General features: G+C 36.4%; 1 protein-coding gene across 6 annotated transcripts; it reads right to left on the reverse strand.

The window, feature by feature from the left end:
- Positions 1 to 6,604: 6,604 nt before the first annotated feature.
- Positions 6,605 to 17,972, reverse strand: LOC122018861. 6 transcript variants are annotated; one of them, XM_042576304.1, is made up of 14 exons: positions 17,324 to 17,972; positions 15,872 to 16,615; positions 15,254 to 15,448; positions 14,753 to 15,097; positions 13,808 to 13,932; positions 12,501 to 13,658; positions 11,254 to 11,395; positions 10,958 to 11,117; positions 10,694 to 10,857; positions 10,087 to 10,163; positions 9,148 to 9,247; positions 8,244 to 8,305; positions 7,234 to 7,393; positions 6,605 to 7,035 (listed from the first exon to the last, which is right to left on the reverse strand). In XM_042576304.1, exons 1-14 carry the CDS (start codon positions 17,489 to 17,491, stop codon positions 6,865 to 6,867), a joined length of 3,771 nt encoding a protein of 1,256 aa, XP_042432238.1. In that variant the 5' UTR covers positions 17,492 to 17,972; the 3' UTR covers positions 6,605 to 6,864. The 6 variants fall into 6 exon arrangements, 5 of the variants coding, with proteins under 5 accessions (XP_042432238.1, XP_042432237.1, XP_042432239.1 ...); XM_042576303.1 differs by having other exon boundaries at positions 10,694 to 10,869; XM_042576305.1 differs by having other exon boundaries at positions 10,694 to 10,869; positions 15,872 to 16,575; positions 17,324 to 17,460.
- Between the last annotated feature and the right edge of the window lie 918 nt (positions 17,973 to 18,890).

The raw sequence follows: 18,890 nt of genomic DNA on the forward strand, positions 1-18,890 counted from the left end.
ACGATAACTATTTCACTATGAGCTGCATCAGTAGTCACCATATCAAGATCACTAATATTCTCCTCAAATGATATTTTCCTAACTTTATCACTTCAACCATCCTCAATGAATTTGGCATTACCCGTCTCGAAAAAAGATCTACTCAATGGATTATAGAACTTGAAACCTCTTGAGTTTTCAGAGTATCCTACAAAATGACAACTAATAATTCTTGAGTCCAATTTCCTTTCGTTAGGCCTATAGGGCCTAACTTCAGCTGGACAACCCCAGACATGTAGATGCCTAAGACTAGGTGCTCTACCTGTCTACAACTCGTATGAGGTTTTTGTTACTGCCTTTCTAGGAACTCTGTTAAGTAGGTAAACTACAGTTTTGAGTGCTTCACCCCACAAGGACTCTGGTAGAGAAGAAATTGCAATCATACTTCTCACAATGTCCTTGAGGGTTCGATTTCGTCACTCTTCTACACCATTCTATTGAGGTGTCTTAGGCATTGTGTATTGCGCCACGATACCGCACGCAGCAAGATAATCCGCAAATTTACTTAGTATTCACCACCACGGTCTGATCTTACGGCCTTAATATTCTAACTAAGTTTATTTTCAACTTCGGCTTTGAAGGTTTTGAACATGTCTAGGGATTGCGATTTCTCATGAATAAGGTACAAGTATCAGTATCGAGAATAATCATCTATAAAACTTATAAAGTATGATTGACCATTCCAAAAAGTCTTAGGGAATGATCCACATATATCTGTATATATAAGCTCTAAGACTCCATTACTCCGCTTTGAACCCTTATTACTTTTGTTAGTTGTTTTCCTCTTGATACACTTAATGTAGATTCCAAAATATAACATATCACGGGAATTGAGAATTCCTAGTGACATTAACTTTTCAAGGCGTTGTCTAGAGATATGCCCTAAACATCTATGTCACAACATAGATAAATTTTCAATTGTCACACCACGCTTCACACCTATACTATGCATCACAAAATTATCCGAATGAGTTTCAGTGTCCAATCTATATAACTTGTCAATTAAGGAACGAGTACCACACAAGATAGAATTTCAAAAAATACTAAACTTTCCGTTTCCAAATGAACAAGTGTATCAGGATTTGTCTAAATATGAAATAGAAATTAAGTTCCCATTTAAAACACGACACTACAAAAGTATTTTCCAAATTCAAAAGTACATTGTTCTCCAAACAAACTCTAAAGACACCTATTGCCTCTACTTTTGCTTTCTTGCCCATTCCGGTATAGATGAATCTTTCAGCATTAATTGTTATTCGGCTCGTGAGGCAACCCTACATAGTTACACTTATGTGAGTAGTTACACCAGTATCTATCCACCAAGTGTTATTTGTTAGGGTCGAAATGTAGCTAGGGGGTGAATAGCTCATCGCGCTCTTCGTGCTTGTCGTTGCTTGCTCCTTGATGATGATGTGCAGCGGATAATACAAGAAACAAAAACTACAATGCTAACACTAAGGATTTACTTAGTATCCACCTCAAGAAGAGGTAACTAATCCAAGGATCCACACACTCACGCGCCCTCCACTATGAAAACACTCCTTTACGGTAACTACCGAAGGCAGAGAATCCTTACAAGCTCACAATACAATAATAAGAAAGAAAGAAGTAAAATACAAGTAAATCTTACAAGATTACAATAAACCCCTAGCTTCTTCTTCTTCTTGTTGTAACTCGCCTCTTGACTTGGATGTGCCTCCAAGAACCTTCAAGAACTGACGGTGAGGAAGAAAGGATCGCTGTGGAGCTTTGCTGTGATTGCCGTAAAGAAGAGATGGAAGCTGTATCGAAGAAAATACTCGCCAACGTCTATATTTACGCCAACGGTTGAATCCCAATCAATTGGATTGCTCCCAATCGATTGGGGAGGCTTTGGATCGATCGACCGATCGATCCAGAGCGTCTCTTGCTCTCTGGAATCGCCTTGAATCGATTAGCCGATCGATTCAAGGCTTCTCGAGCAATTTCCAGCGCTCCAATCGATTGGCCGATCGATTGGAGGTTTCAATCGATCAACTGATCGATTCAGAAGCTTACTGTTCGCTCAGAAACTCTCCCAATCGATTGACTGATCGATTGGGGAAGTTTCAATTGAATACCCAATCGATTCAGCCCATTTCTACACGAATTCGCGTCACCCAATCGATTGACCAATCAATTGAACCCCCCAATCGATTGGCCAATCAATTGGAAAGAATAAAACTGGATAGAGCTTGAAATTAGCTTCGTTTCGCATCTGAGATCACCTCATTCCGATATCCGAGTCAAAAGTTATGGCCTTCGGAAGCTCACTACGTCCGAACTTCCTAGTTCCATGCCAACTCCCTATTGGACTTACGACCGCTAAGAGTTCGGTCAACTTTTGACCCATCTAGACTTTCTCCTTGTGCCAAGTGTTCGGTCAACCTTGACCCACTTGGACTTATCATCTCGTGCCAAGTGTCCGGTCCTCCATGACCCACTTGGACTTCCTTCTACCAGATGTCCGGTCACCCTTGACCCATCTGGATTTCCTCGTGCCTGGCTTCACTCACCAGGTCTTTCCATTGCCCGACTTCACTCATCGGGACTTTCCCCTGCCTGACTTCACTCATCAGGACTTTCACTTGCCTGACTTCACTCACTAGGACTTCTATCTGCCTGGCTTCACTCACCAGGACTTTCCCAACTGCCCGGCTTTACTCATCGGGACTTTCACCTAGCTTCACTCACTAGGACTTCTCAACTACCCGACTTCACTTACTGGGACTTTCACCTAGCTTCACTCACTAGGATTTTCATCTGTCTGGCTTCACTCACCAGGACTTCCCACATGGACGATTGCACCTGCAATCTCCACGACCTGTCAGTTTCCATGTATTGTCAAACATTAAAACCCAAACATCAAGACTCAAGCTTGAGCCAACTCAAGCTTAGTCAACCAGGTCAACCTTGACCTAAGGAATATTACACCAACATTATTAGGTACAGTAGCTAGGTTTACTTCTGAACTAACCAAGTTTAGAAGTATACCTTTCTTGGCACGCTAGTTGGCGTATGTAGGGCAATCATTCTTCAGATGACCTTTCTTTTTATAAAAAAAAAACAAGTTGGGTCTCACGCTTGTTGCTTTTGCACTTTATGTCCTGAAGCCCCAGTCACTGCAAATTGTTTACCCTTACTCTTACCATTACCCTTCTTCCTTTTCTTGTTCGAATACTGAGATGAGGATACATAGTGAGCACTTTGAGATGTGTCACCTCTCAATCTCTCTTCTTCTTGTACACACTGAGCTATGAGCTCATTTAATGTCCATTTCTCCTTTTGAGTATTATAACTAATCTTAAAAAAAGTAAACTATGTAGGCAGATAGATTAAGATGATGTTCATAAGGACACTTTCAGACATATCTAACTTTAGTGTCTTAAGCCTTATAACCAAGTTAGACATCTCCATGATGTACTCCCTAATGTTACTCTTCCCTTGTGTACCGCATAGACACTAACTTCATGAGAAGTGTAGTGGTCTCAACCTTTTCGTTTGAGGCGAATAGGTTTGCTAATTCCTTAAGGTTTTAGCATCCTTCTTCTCAGTTATCGAACCCCTTAATGATTCCGAAATTGACATTCTCATAATCATCAAACTCATGCGATTAGATCGCTACAACTTGTCAAAGTTCATCTTTTGACCCGCAGTCGAATTATCAGTCAAAGGGGTAGGGCGATCATGCCTAAAGGCATAGTCCAAATCCATGCAACCCAATAAGACCATAATATGCTCTTTCCATTGTCCAAAGTTTGTGCCAGTAACCATGGAGATGTTGTTTAAATTAGCAGATATTGAGAGTACTTCGTAAACAAAAGTAAAGAACATAGCTCAATCTAGCAAATAAGGCCTGTATTTTGTGCAATAACAAAATGTAACAAATAAAACATGCAACTATATGGGCATACATAGAGATATCTAGTACAACATTACATTAAGTCTTTCGACTAAATTGTAACTTGCTATTGGTACTCTCTAGATAACTCAGGATTACCGTCATTTGCCACATAACTCGCCTTCCTTTGGGCCGACGTATTATGCGCATGATACTTTATTCATGAGCTTCCTTTAGTTAGCTTATGTTTTCTAGCATCACTCACAATGCTTCCAATCGGTCACATAGTGCCCCTTCCTTTGGGCTGACACATCATGTGCATGATCAAGAAGTTTAACTTAATTTGTGAGCTTCCTTAAACATATATCCGACATAAGAATGATTTTCCTTTAGGCCAATTACCCTTAGCATGGATATACATCCCTCTACACTAATAGTCCTAGCCTCCCCAATAATTCTCGCTTTGACGATAATATAGGTTTGACTATGTAGCAAGAGCGAAGAAGAATCCAGAAAGAAATTGCTGTAAACTGAGCTAAATTCAGTTATCAATCAATTGGTATTAGATATTAATCGATTGAAACCCTTTTAATCGATCAAGAATGGATGTGAATCGATTCACACGTGTGTCAATTGATTAACCAATCGATTGAACATACATGAATCGATCTACTGATCGGTAAAGAAAGCTTCTGTTCACTCGTTCATCCATTCCAATCGATCTACTGATCGATTGACAGATGTCAATCGATTCGTCAATCAATTCATAAACCTTCTGTAGACAACCCAACAAACTCCAATCGATCAGTCGATCGATCCAGAAGTTCTCTGTTGGCTTCTCACGATTTTCAATCGATTGGTAACCCCAATAAATCAGCCGATCTATCCAGAAACTCTCTGTTCGATTCTTACGAACTTTAATCGATTGACTGATCGGTTGGTGAGCCTCAATCAATCAATTGATCGATTCAGGAACTTTCTGTTTGATTCTTGCAACCTTCAATCGATTGACTGATCGATTGGTGACATCAATTGATCGACCGATCGATCCAGAAGCTTTCCTTCATATTCTTGTCGTGATCAACAGTCTGAATCGATTGATTCCTCATGCTGATCGATTAGTAAACACTAATCAATCAGTTGATCGATTTCAAACCCTTCTGTTCGCAAACTTGAGCATCTAAATCGATCAAGCCTTACACCAATCGATTGGTAAGTACTAATCGATCAGCTGATCAATTCGAGAAACTTCTGTTCGTGAATCCGTGACTCTTAATCGATTGGAAATCTTCCTAATCGATTGATATAAGAAAACATCCAATTCTGAACGCGATTTTCTACCCTAAAATCACACCGTCAATCTCATTCTTTGCAAATAATGCAAAAAACTCAATTCAAAGGTTAAATCTTAATCTATCCAAGCTACATTCAACGAATATACATTAATTTCGCCCATTCATATGGAATCAAATGCAAAAATTGATATATTTGTGCCAAAACATTGAAAATTTATTCTTACGCCTTAAAAACTGATAATAAGCCAATCCTAAGCTCTGATACAAATTTTTAGACTTGCAATACATCATGTATAAACCAAAAGATGTATCTACAACAGAATCATATTTCTATCAATCTTTAAAGCATAATAAAAAATGAGATAATAGCTCATAAATTGTTGACCTGAATCCATCGCTTTGCTATGACCTCTTACTTGTCGCCAAAGTATCCAGCGAGCGCAATGGATGTCTTCCACATGATTGAACCGACGAACCCCACGTTTCTTCTCAAATGGGGGAGAAGAAGGTAAAAGAGGAGAGCAAGATTCAACATGTCCTAATAAACCTTATCTCTTCTCTTTTATATTTGTCCAACCTATGAAAACTATCCACCATAAAAGCTCATGTGTCATTAACAACCCATCAATGTTAATGAACCGAATTATTGAATCTACACATTAAATCCATATCTAATTTAATCCAAACTCTCTTTATATAATTGAAACATTAGATCACTTAATTAAATTTAATTACTTTAATGACAATTAATTACGTGTATGTTAACCAAATATGAGTCCAACCTTGTAAAGATTAAATCCACCCATGTCAACTCAATTGGATCTAATCCACCCGTATGGACTTAATCGAACAGTTGGTGTTTACTTTTGTTGGCTTTATTCTACCTGGAGAACTGAAACACCACAAAGCAACAAACCAAGAAGTTGCAATATATGATAATTAGTTTCATCCACTGGAAAGAAAGGCGAGTGGAATAAGTTAACACGTTAGTTTAACAAAAAGCCAGAAAGTGTGTATAGACATCGCAAATGAGCTGACAAACACATATCTAAGCAATTTTTTTTGTTGTTTTCAAATTTTAGAAACCATAAGAAAAGAATCATTCCATCACCTGGATACATGATCTCACCCATTCAGAGTGGTGGAAGAAGATACAGAAAGTATTGAAAGTGGATGTTCACCAATACTCGTTTGCGCATAGAATTACGTTAACACTAACACAGGAATGGAGTGGCCCTTAAGAAGTTCTACTGTTTCACAACCCACTCTGCAGTTTGCTCCATTTAGCAGGCATCTGTATACAAGTTTATCGAAAATTTTTACTGAACTATAGAACTATACTTCACCAGCTTTTGTGCACCCATCTCGGTTACAAATGGTGAATGATGTGGGAATGAAATGAAACAAGTGGAACAAAGAAACACTAGCGTCATTCCAAGCGTGGTCGCTCAACAATCCAATTTAGTAAATAAATTCTCTTCCGACATTGAGAAAGACATGTAAATAACAGCTACCATGCTGTTCAAATCCAGCAACAGGTTTCTCTGGTGTACGATCTCATTATGTTGCAATTTGCAAACATAGGTGTCTGTAGAAGCCATTGCTTACCTAGGATGTGCTCATTATAATTCCCATCTTGTTTGTCAATCTGTTGAAATATGTGTCTGGGTTTCACAAGTAGATGTAGCCCATGTCTTTGTTGAAGAAATTAGAGTAGTACTCGTTGTAGTTGAGATGATCCCAAAAACGACAAAGGCTGAAGTCAACGTGTTTTGGCGACTTGCAATACAAGAAATACAGATCCTTAAGATTTTTCTCGAATGCTGTCTTGATTGCAAAAGCCTGAAGCAGGACATGAGAATGTATGAAAAACAAGTTTATGAAATGCATAAAATTTACCCTTTTTGGCATAATGATGTTTATTTTATCAAAACCATTAAATCAAGTCTATAATTTATCATACGCATGAGATGTTCAGCGTAGAAACCAACCAGAGAGATCCACCAACAAAACACAATTCCAAGTAAATGAAGTGATTACCTCAGAAAGGTTTATGTGAGATTGCAATTCTAGTGTTTCTGAACTGTCATCTAGCACAGATAACTGGCCACCAGTGAGACACAGCCCATAGTCTAGAACACATTGCAAAATATTCTTTATGATAGCAGCTACCGGCTTGCTATCGTTGGACAAGAAGCATCTGAAAGGAGAAAATGAAGGTTTTCTACAATGAAACATACTTCCAAGCAGATATAAGATTATAGGATTAAAAGACCATCTATGGTTGAAAGTGTTCTTGAAGCAATTGTTATTTGAAAGGATCAAACACAAAAAAAGAAGATATGTGAAAAAGGTAAATGTTCTTTTCATTTTGATTTATTTTAATCTTTAATTTTCTCCTGCTTGTTCAGCATCAACTAACGTAAATGCACACACTTCTTCATTGACAACAAATCTAAAAGGACGTCAGACAAACAATCACATTTTTTTTTCTAATCAGTCATAATTGAAAACTAAGTTGTTTAGTCTAGAAGACTGATGTTGTTTGAGAAATTGTTAGAAAATCTGAAGCTGGTTCTTGTAAATACATGGGATTAGATTCATTGTTAAATCAAGGCTCTAGATTCAAGTTTAAAATTTTCGTACCAGTACTAATTTCCGCCTCCAGTTGGGATGGAACCTATGATGATATCACTGTTGACCAGCTAATATATTTACCTACCAAGATTTGATGCATCCCTTATTTTTCAGGAGCAATAATATAAAAAAATTCCTATGAACTGCATATTAATCACCTAGTAACCTAGCTAGTGACATCATGCATGTCATTTATCTTTTCAGTTACATACGTGTTGCAATTGGGAAGTCAAGTACACCATTTTTGTGTTTTCTTAATGTAATTTTATCTAATAGCCAGATCATCTTTGGGTAATTCAATTAGCCATCTTACTATGTCCCAAACTTTATTCAGACAAATGTGTGTGAAGAAATTTAGTCTGCAATGGAACAGGAAGTCTTGGCTTCAATTTTTGTGCTGGTTGTTCACTTACATGTGCAAAGCTTCAGCAAGATAGGACATGTGCAGAGATTCCAAATCCAGCATGTCTTTAGCCTGCACAAACAATATATATCAAAATAAAATCAACAACAATAAGATAACTATCCAAGCAACCATGGATAGATAGCTAGCTACATAGTGTCTCTCTACTGTAATTCTCTTATTTTCGTACAATGTTACTGTAATTTGCAGCTGCTTCCCATCTTTAGCACTCAGCATTTCTTTCTAATTTGAATATGCAATGGCCTTAAATCCTTCAAAGGAGCTCAGGAATTACTCTGTTCACAACGTAAACCCTAATTAAGTATTACTAGCATTACATGTTTTCTGCCACAACAATAATCAGATTAAATTGACTTAAATCGAGTATGTCCATGTGGTATTTCAGTATAATTCTGCCATCTTTTTAATTGACATTTGGAATTTACAGCTCTGCCCAAATGTACAAGAGACAGAAGACAATTAGCTTAGCACATTAACTGCAACAAATGATGTTGCTTGTAAGAGCAATTAATATTGGCCCAACTATGACCCTGGCATTCTGAGATAATCCAAACTTCCAGTATCATTCTAGCCAAGCAATTGCATTAAATAAAGTTGTTATAAGTCGGCAAAAGGCGACTGCACTCACCCCCGCCCCCGCCAACCCGTCCCAGGTCAACACGGAGGAGGTAAATCACGGGTGGCTGCAAGCCCTTGGAATAGTGACTAGCGCATGAGGGAATAAAGTTGTTACAAGCTTCTAGGCTTCATGCACTCAACTATTCATGTCAAGCACAACCACTGGACATGCAGAAAAGAATATGCATAATTTGTCTCTCCAGAATCAATTGTAGAAAATATTTGGTATTGGCAGCTCTTTAGACTATAAGGTTACATTCTATGGATATCTATACCTGATTTTTAAGGGAGTGTTGAAAACGACACCAGGAGACATTTGATAATTGTGAATGCAGATATTGTTGCAAAGAAGACAAAAAGTGACTCATTTGTTGCCTGAAAAAAAAAAAGTGAGATTAAACAATGAAACAGTTAACGTTTTAACTTCTTATGAGATAGCACACTTTATGATCAATAAAATGACCCGGTTTCAAATATCTTAAGCACGAAAAAACATTGAGATACATAAAAGAAAAAAAAAAGAAATGCCGACATCATGTAGATATAAATTATACAGCAATAGGTATAACTAACATCATCCAGAGTCAAAATTTCAAGCAGCAAACCTGCCATAGTCCATAATAGGTTGCAGTGCTGCTTTAGGAATTTTGTATTTTATAATTTTTTTAGTCAGTAAGACTACATAGTTGGAACTTGGAAATTTCACTTTGATTATCCATTATATTCTACATCCAGCTGTCAAGCAATACAGATGAAAAATGAAGCCATAGCTATCAGTGAAAGTTCATGAAAGTTCTCAAAGGGACATTAGATGTAAGCACAAATCAATTCAGAGGGATGGGAATAATCATGGAGGATATATCTGCAATATAGGACATCCCTGTATGATCCTAGCCTAAACTCCTTTGTTCAGCATCAAACTGACGCAAACATTATAACCATGCCAAAAAAAATCTTGTTCTTGTGGATGTTGACAGCACGGTGTTTCTAACATAACAAATGTAAAAGACATGCCCTGAACAACCAAGAGAATCTTTGTGATATGAAAGATAAGTAAATATTAACCATCTAAAGATGGCTATGTTGATTGCTACCTTTGAATCTAGGATATATTTGAGTTTCATTTAAACATTAAAATTATTGGAAAAAGGAGGAAAATGGGCATTTAGTAATCTTTTCTTACATGTGCATGAAGAGGCAATAGTATTTAGTACCTTAATTTCATCAAGATGTTTAGATCTGCTTCTTGGTACTTTGAATCATGGCCATGTAATATTGAATGCATCAGTGCCTGTTTAATGATAAATCGACCAATCAAGATACGAGTCAATTCATCATATTACCATCTGCCATAAAGAATGACAGAAACAAATAGGTGGTAGAAGTGGGCCACGTGCCACAGAATTTATCAAGTGCAGAGATCAAAAGACTAATAAAATTATAGATTGCGTCATGTTTTGCCAGTTTTCTTTACATCATCCTTCGGTTACAAGAATCAAACTGATAACCATGACTACTTAATAAATCACCAAATATTACAAAACATATGCAGTACCATCCCTAAACATAAAGTAAAATTTGATGTTATAGGAAGGAAGACAATAAGTCTAATACTAAATCCCTTCACGATGTCAGTTTCCTTGTATCCATTCTACCCTCTTCCCCCTCATCCTATCTTCTCCTCCCTTCTAAGCTAGGTTTCATCCATTCCTCTCCATATTCAAGTCAAAGTGTATGAACTATTCTTTTTTCCAAATAGTTTTGTTCATTAAGCAATAGCTTGTCAAATCTATGACTAGAGATTTCATTACAAAATAATACCTTTAAATGGTACCAAACTCCAGCCAAGGAAGAAGTAGCAAGCTTCACTTGAAAAAGATGACGAAAAATCTCAGCATATATCTGAAGAGCAGCAGGTGTCACAATGATTTTGATGGGCCAGTCAACTCTATAACCTAACAGCATGAAATCAAAAACATCCACACCTGCAAATTGGACTGCGAAACTTCAGCACATACACAAAATTATAAGTAGTTCTGAAAATGAATTTTCACTGGCAACTGTAGGCACCAGAAGAATGCATACCTGCTGACGAAGTTGACAGGGTAGCATTGCTTTGTTGGTTCATGTACACATATAACCTCTCTTTATATTTATCAATCTCACATGAAGATCTTTGCAATGCCAGCTCAAGGAGGCCTTGAATCTCTGCTAATTTCTTCTCTGGATCAATAACAGACCATTTCTGTGCAGAACACCATAATCTTACTAACAACTATATGAACAAGACATAAAGAGATGCATATACTTAAGGATATGAACATGAATGCTTTCTCAATTGTTTTCAACGTTAACAAAAAGGTTAGACTACAATAAAGTACCTGTTTACAAACAGAGATAACAAATGTGTCTGCCCAATCTGCCATTTCCATGAAATGGTAGCGCCTCAAAGCCAATAAATGTTCATGCAGGTCAAAACCTTCCTCAAGCAACTTAATAGTGAAATTGCTGACATACTGATATCTAGTGTCGTTAAGAACTAATATGCCAAATTTTGTAATGACTCGGTAGAAACGACACTAGGCTGGGTGAAAAAAGCAAATGAAAGAAGAGCATAAAGCACCAATGCAAACACATGCAGAGAGTATATGCTTTAGCATATTCTAAGCAATCATAAGTAAATCACAGCATTTGCACAAGGCAATAAAAAATATTCAGATTAATTTATAGAAAATTGCTAGAAAATCCTCAAGAAAATTTCTCACACAAACTTATTCTCATGAATCTGACACGAGGATCAGCTAGTGTGTCCATGAAAGAATTATGCCTGCATCTTTGTGCTGCTACGTATTAAGTGCTCATCTACCCTATGGTTAGAATTGTGATCATTATCATTATGTAAACGGAGTTTAAAGATGAGTCATACTACATAATTTATCTATATTATCACAAGTTGATAAGTTTTAGCTCCGGGTAAGAAAGCATAGTGGCAACGAGTTGGAACCACAGCACACAATGCTTCCATCAAGAGTACCTTTTTTGCAGATTAAATGGATATTTCAAAGGTCCAGAGCATTGTATATTAAAGGTTAAAACAACACAGACAAAGTACTCCACCCATTTTATTTTAAGAACTATAACATTAATTCCTCAAAATAACCAATGAGCAACTCTGACCAATAAACAAGCATATCAGATACACATCACAAGGCAAAAAAGAATGTAATAAAATTCCTAAACAAGCACAGACTTGTTGCTATAAATTTTCTTTCTTAAAAAAACGAGTCAAAAGACAATCCAGGATTGTAGCATATGATAACATAGTTTATAATGAAAATATAAGGTGCTGGAGAAAGATAGATCTAAGATATACTAGAACATTCAACTTTACCATGAAGCAGCTAACACAAATACATCATGACAGAGAAAGATTCTCATGGTAAAGCATGACGATGAAATGCATAAATCAGCTAGTACAAAGAGCAATTCTAAAAACATGTGAAACAGAGAAAAACAAAAGAGTTCCACACAGAAGAGTTAAGTACTGTCCTTGTAAGAAGAATATTAACACCACACTTGTATTTCATATAAAGTGAATATTGAAACTTAAAAGGGGGCACAAGGATACTGAAGTAAAGTTTCTTGTGCTATGCATTTGTCAATTATGACATCAAGAGGCATCTCAGAAATTGTTGATAAATTGTATGATTTGTCTTCAGTGCAAATGTTAATATCATCACGGGAGTATTTTAATGAACCCACCCAGGTTGCACCCCCAAATACGTTTGCAGCGATATTGTGAGATGTGGGGTGTGCCTCCCTTGATGCGCGTGATGAACAAGTTGGATAAGAATGTGATTGTTCTTCAATTCTGTGTTGATTATAGTCATCAATAGTTCTACCTTTGCCATTAGAGGAATCAAAATTGACAAGCCGAGAAGATTCATTTTGCAACTGATGATCAGGGATGGGTATCATACTTCCGAAATAATAACAAGGATCAACCATCTTTGCGAAGTCAAAATATGGAAAGTGTGAATATCTTTTATTGTTAATTGTATCCCTTGATTTTTCAATATTGTTAAAGCATGGCAATTTTGTTGAATTGGGATTGGCACTAAGATCATAGTGGTCACTGCTATTCAATGATGTAAAGATATCCAAAGAGTGAGGTTGATTTATGGCACTCATGAATTCAGATCCTTTAAGAATACCTACACTTGAGAAAGGGGGGACAACTTTATCATAATTTAATTCTGTATTCTCCAGTGCATGTGTTTTCCCATTTGACATCGGTATAAAGTTCTTGGCTATACATGGTTCTTTTAAACCACTGCTGTTCAGCATATCATAAGAACTAGTTGGAAGCCAGCACTGATCTGAATTGTGTCCATCCATAGGCACAGGAGTTGTGCTTGATTTTTCATCGCCACCAAAATTGAAGACTGAACTTTCACTCATGTTTTCATCCTTACAAGAAACAGTTGGAGGAGTCTCAGGGCCCTGACGTTTGACACTATTATCATAATAAACCTGAGAGGAGCAGAGCCTTCCAGCTGTAATGGAGTTTTGGAGGAGATTTTTTTTCTCATGACTTGAAAATGAATTTGAAAATAGAAAATAATCTGCCAGTGATGCATCACTATGTGGAACGAGAGAACTCTCAGATTCAATTTCTTCTTCAGAACTATAAGAAGATGAAGTCTCTGCATTCAATAAAGGTTCCAGAGCATGTGAAGAGTCATCAGATGTATAAGATGCATCAGTATTCTTTTGACTTCTATCTCTGAAACCAGAAAATAACTGGTGATAGGATGTCAATTTTTATGATAAACACTGGAAGCTACACTCAAAAGTCATTGAAACATGTATTTGCTCATTAGAGTAAGGAAATTTTAAAGATGTTGATGCAAATCAGACTGAAGAAGTCCTTACATTTTGGTAGCTTCTAATTCATCAGAACTTGTAGAGAAGATGAAGCTTCCATTTGGAAGAAAAAGCATAGGGATGCGAGGACTTCTTTCACCAAACATGTTAGAGGCATTACCAGATGTCATAACCTGCACCAGAAATTATTTTAAATATATGCAAGGTAGTGATACTTGTAAATATCTAAGTGAAAGTTAAAAACGTATAAATAAGTAGTATCTTAGTTCCTTGGACAAGGATGGGGCTGGAACTTAACATTTATTATCACAACCATAAAGAGATTACAACTAGGTCTATATAAATCTCAAGCCCAAAATATAATGTCAGATAATGATGTGGAACTAAACATTCGAATATTTCCCACTCAAACTGGGGGATAAATATCGATAATGTATTGTTGTCACACAAAAACATGATTGAGTTACAATGTCTTAGCAAAATTATCAGCAAACCTATTCTTTGAAAGAGAAGTATTGTGTGTTAATTTACTTAGACATAATAACATCTTGAATGAAGCAAGAGACAACAACAACAAATTTAGCATGTTCATAAAATATTGGATTACTTGCAATGTGAATCCATGCCATGTCCCAGGCTTGAGTCAAATCACTTAGCATGGGTGAGAATCCATGTCGAAGTATAGTAACAAAATTGCTGATCATTTACAATTCAAATTACTAATTTTTCATGTCTACATTTCAGTTGGTTATCTTCAAAAATAGTATTTGCATGTAGAAGTTGGTTGAGCTCCCAAATTTACAGGACTACATATTTCAAGTCTCATGCATTTCAGGATTTGCTTTGATCACAGCACATATGAATGTAACAAAACCTCCAAGAGTATTAAATGAGAATACACAAGATGAATGCAAAAAGTAGAGAAAAATAAACTAGGAAATACCTACACATGATAAGTTTGCATAGCCAATTAAGTATTTAAATGACTCTTACCATGTGATCCATGCTCCGGTATCGAATATCAAACTTTGAGAAAAAAATGACAAGTTTTTCAAGCATCATTTGATAAATATTTTGCCTCTGGTAAATCAAGGCATCAATTCTCTGTTTGCAGAATGTTAATGAATTTGAAAGGAATACTGAATCAGTTGGCATGCCAGACCAACAAGGAAGAATCTCCTTGATATTGACCAAATTGTAATGGGTATTAGGTCTTTCTCCAACAACAAGATCAAATAAGCTCAGAAATTTGACAAGAACTTGAAGCTGTAATCCAGCTCGGATAAGGGGACCGTGAATATCGTTAAGAAAGCAAGGGACCAAGATTTCAACTTGTTCCTACATTACAAATGAGTAAAAAAATCAGATAATAATTGCAGAAAGCAAATGTTGGTATGAAAGATTTGACCGATGTATATCCAAGAAAAATATTTAAATGGGGCTATAGAGCTGAGGCAGATAAGGGATAGGAGAACAGAGGGGAATAGGAAGTACCTTTATCTCTGACATAAAATAGTCATTAACAGATTCACTTGTCCCATACGACTCCAATGATTTGTGCAAAAGAAACTCTTTGTAAGGATCATCTATGTTTGCACGAAATATCCATTGTTTGATGAAATTACAGTAGGGTTCACATGCACGGACAAAGAGAAGCTTGAGAAGTGGCTGATGAACTGGATCAGCATCCTTTTGCAATGACAAAGAGAACCTTTTGTCAGCCTAGACAATTAATTATATTATTTAAACTTAGATTAGTTTTACAAACAATTAACATACTACCTTATTAAGTTGACTAGCAAATACTGTCTGAAATTATTTTCTTAATATGCCATCCATGAAACTTTATCTAGCAATTCAACTAGAAAATTGCGGCCAATAAAACAAGTTATAGTTGATTATAGAACTGGTAGATTGCAAGTACATGACAGAGAAAGGCAATATACTTGGTGACTCTTGATCTTTAGGAACAGACAAAGTCCCTTTGCTATAAAAATCATAATAGATTGAACTGGATGTTGATTAATTAACAACAGATAAGATAAACAAGAACATATTCAGAAATTGCAAAATGGCTAGCAGAAGAAACTGAGACAGTTTTAATAGACTTACACGGAGTTGAACATACAAATATGAGAGTAAATCCACTCCTCTTGGGAAATTATTAAACTCTAAGTTGGTTTCACTTGTCAAAGCCTCTCTAGATAATGCAAGATTAGCAAACCTAGGAAAGCAGATGTTTCCAAGGGTTTCAATTTGTGTTCTCAATTCATTGGTGTGTAGAAAGACCTCTAAGATAGTAATTCCAGAGTGAGAAAATCTTGAGAGACCACAGGAAGAATCAGGAAGAATAGAAGATTTCTGTTGACCCATTCCTGAGCGCCTCAGTCTAACTGATGCCTGCAAAGTATTCAAGGAACCAAAGTATCCTTGAATAATTTTTTTGACAGCTACAGCAAATGCCTGGTTAACCAAACTATAAGGCGGGTATGTCCATATTCCTCCAGTAGTGTTAACTTCCTCATTCGCTGACAATTTGGGATCTGGAAATTTGATATCTTCTTGGCTGTTACTCCTGCATCCTTTTTGCAAAACTGCTTTTATATCACGGCTTGGACACATAAAGAAGTCAACAAACTTCTGGAGCAAGTATACAACTAAACCTGCTTGGCTAACACATTTAAGCATCTTCCCCAAAGCACTAGTGCTTAATGATCGACACCATAAAGTAGGAACTCTGTGAGAAGTTCTGTCAGCTGGATAAGAAGAAAATATCTCTGATATCTTATCAATTTCCATTATCGATGTCTTTACACCTATCAATGCATTCAAAACTAAGTGAACCAACTTAGCTTCCTGCACAAAGAGTATAGCGGATAAAAAAATAAATGTTTTAAGAAAGTTGTACACTAAAACAAAGCAATATGGCGCAGTATCATCATTGATGGCAAAATAAATTTTGAAATGCAAATTCAAATAATAATTTCAAAGGAGAATAAAATAAAATTACTTCATAGAGGCTTCTTTAAACTTGAGAGGGATATAGAAACTAAACTATAAAATCAAAAACATGAATATGCATGGCAGGTCTGAATTTAAACTTTAAAATACAATCTTTCCTTTTCATTCACAAAACACCCTGAAGCTTCCACATTTCTATGCTTAATATTAGTTTTAGCTGCCCAAGTTAAGCATTTAACATTCATCAACACAACTATAAGCACTAGTCATAGTCACAGATCAAGTTGACTGGATTAGCCTATCCTATCAATTAGACAGACCTATCTAAACATTTATATTCTGAACCGTTAAATACCTCTTCCAGAGAGAGATTCACAATCAAAGTCCTCGGCGGCTTATTTATTGTTCAGGACATCTAAATGAAAAATATATATATATTCGAGAAAACAAGCTTGCTATGCCATCAACCCGTCGAATATCCGAAATATTACAGAATATGAGAGAAAACAGCAGGACAAAATTAGAGTAAAAGCTGGATTGACAGAGAATGAACGAATTGAAAAAATTAAGCAAGGGAATCATAATCAGCGAGTATGGGCTTACGGAAATCAACGTAGATCCATTTCTCGGGTCACAATATTCGCCGCAGGCGTCAGAGCATCGAACCACGCCGCTCTCGGACGGGATCGATTCCCATGTCTTGGGAGGGATCCATGGGTCGTCGACCTTTAGGCTCTGAAGCAGTGTGGAGAAGTTGGTATCAATCTCCATTTGACACACGAGGAGAGGGGACACCAGAGCTGCCAGGTTAGGTTTAGGGTTTATAACCACTATTATTCCCAAAAAGCAAGAGTCTTTTCTTGTCTCCACCGTTGCTCGGACCCCTTGATTCTTCCTATCTGAGACCGCATCTCGACCCCGACGTTCCTTTCTTTCTTCGCTCCGGAATATCGCCGAAGCCAAGCAAATCGGCAAAATATCTCAAGGAGAGGGAGGGGGATGCAAACCGGCGTCGAACAGGTGATAGCAAGCTCTTTCCGCAGGTTGGAAACCCTCTAGGGCGGGGCTGCGACCTCAGGCCGCCGGCAGGGAAGTAGCAGTTAAAGTGGAGGCGCTTCCCACCACTCTCGAGATGGGCAACTCCGAGATCTGTCAGCTGCGGCGGCGGCGGCGGCGGCGCCTCCAAACTCAGTGACAACGGCGACAGCGACGGCGAGCAGCACGGCTATGGAGAAGATCGCAAACAGTAGCCAAATGGTTTGCCGAGGAGGGGTTCGAATAAATACCAATTTAAAATAAAAATTGTTTGAATTTCATTTTTTTAAAAGAATAAAAAGAAATATATAATTAATGTTTTAACATTATTACATAATGAAGTTTCTTTTTTATTAGGGATTTATTAGGAGTGTTAATTCGTATGAATCCGATTCGACTGAGTCGGATTGAATTTTTTTTAAACTCCATCCAAACTCGATTCGAATTTAAATTCAATCTGAAACTCTTAAATTTTTATCTGACTTGAATAATCCAAAATTCGATTCAAAACAATTTTTTTTAAACTATTCTTTCAATAATTTTTATTTTTATTTTAATATTCCATCGTTATCCTACCACATTGATATTAATATAAAAAAAATCATCTTAATTTTTAAAATAAAATTTAATTTAATCTAAAAAAATCCACTAAATCTTATGTTTTGATCAACTCGATCAATTCAAACCTGACCCGATCCGAATTTGAAAATATCCAATTTGAACTTGATTTTTTTCGGATTGACTCGAAATGGATGATCGGATTTATTTTCTACTCCCCTAGGATTTATGTCATAATTTATATAAAATAATACAAAATTATTTCTCAAATTTTTTAAAACTAAATTAAAATATATAATATAATAACTTTTTATTCAAGTTGGGTTGCGTTATATTATTGTAAAATATTATCTCTATTGATTATATATTTTTAACTAAAATAAATATTATAAAAATAATGTAAAGAAGAAGTAAAAAAATGCAACTAAAATTTATTTTGAATGCAACTAAAATAGCTAACACTGCATTTTGAATGCAAATACAGTGATTGAATCCCGACAAAAATTTAGAGAGTGCTCAAAGAAAATATTAAAAAAATATTTCTTGTTATCAAATAAAGATATAGACAAAAAAATAT

The sequence above is a fragment of the Zingiber officinale genome, chromosome 9A (genome assembly GCF_018446385.1).
Source record: "Zingiber officinale cultivar Zhangliang chromosome 9A, Zo_v1.1, whole genome shotgun sequence".
Lineage (NCBI taxonomy): Eukaryota > Viridiplantae > Streptophyta > Magnoliopsida > Zingiberales > Zingiberaceae > Zingiber > Zingiber officinale.

Bases quoted from the DNA above. Each gene is read 5' to 3' on its own strand.
- LOC122018861 (XM_042576303.1), bottom strand. From the start codon at position 17,491: ATGGAGATTGATACCAACTTCTCCACACTGCTTCAGAGCCTAAAGGTC. The intron at 15,098-15,253 runs GTACTTCCTATT...TTTGTAATGTAG, and splicing joins ATTTTATGTCAGAGATAAAG to GAACAAGTTGAAATCTTGGT. The intron at 11,118-11,253 runs GTACTTTATTGT...TGTTCTGCACAG, and splicing joins TTATCTCTGTTTGTAAACAG to AAATGGTCTGTTATTGATCC.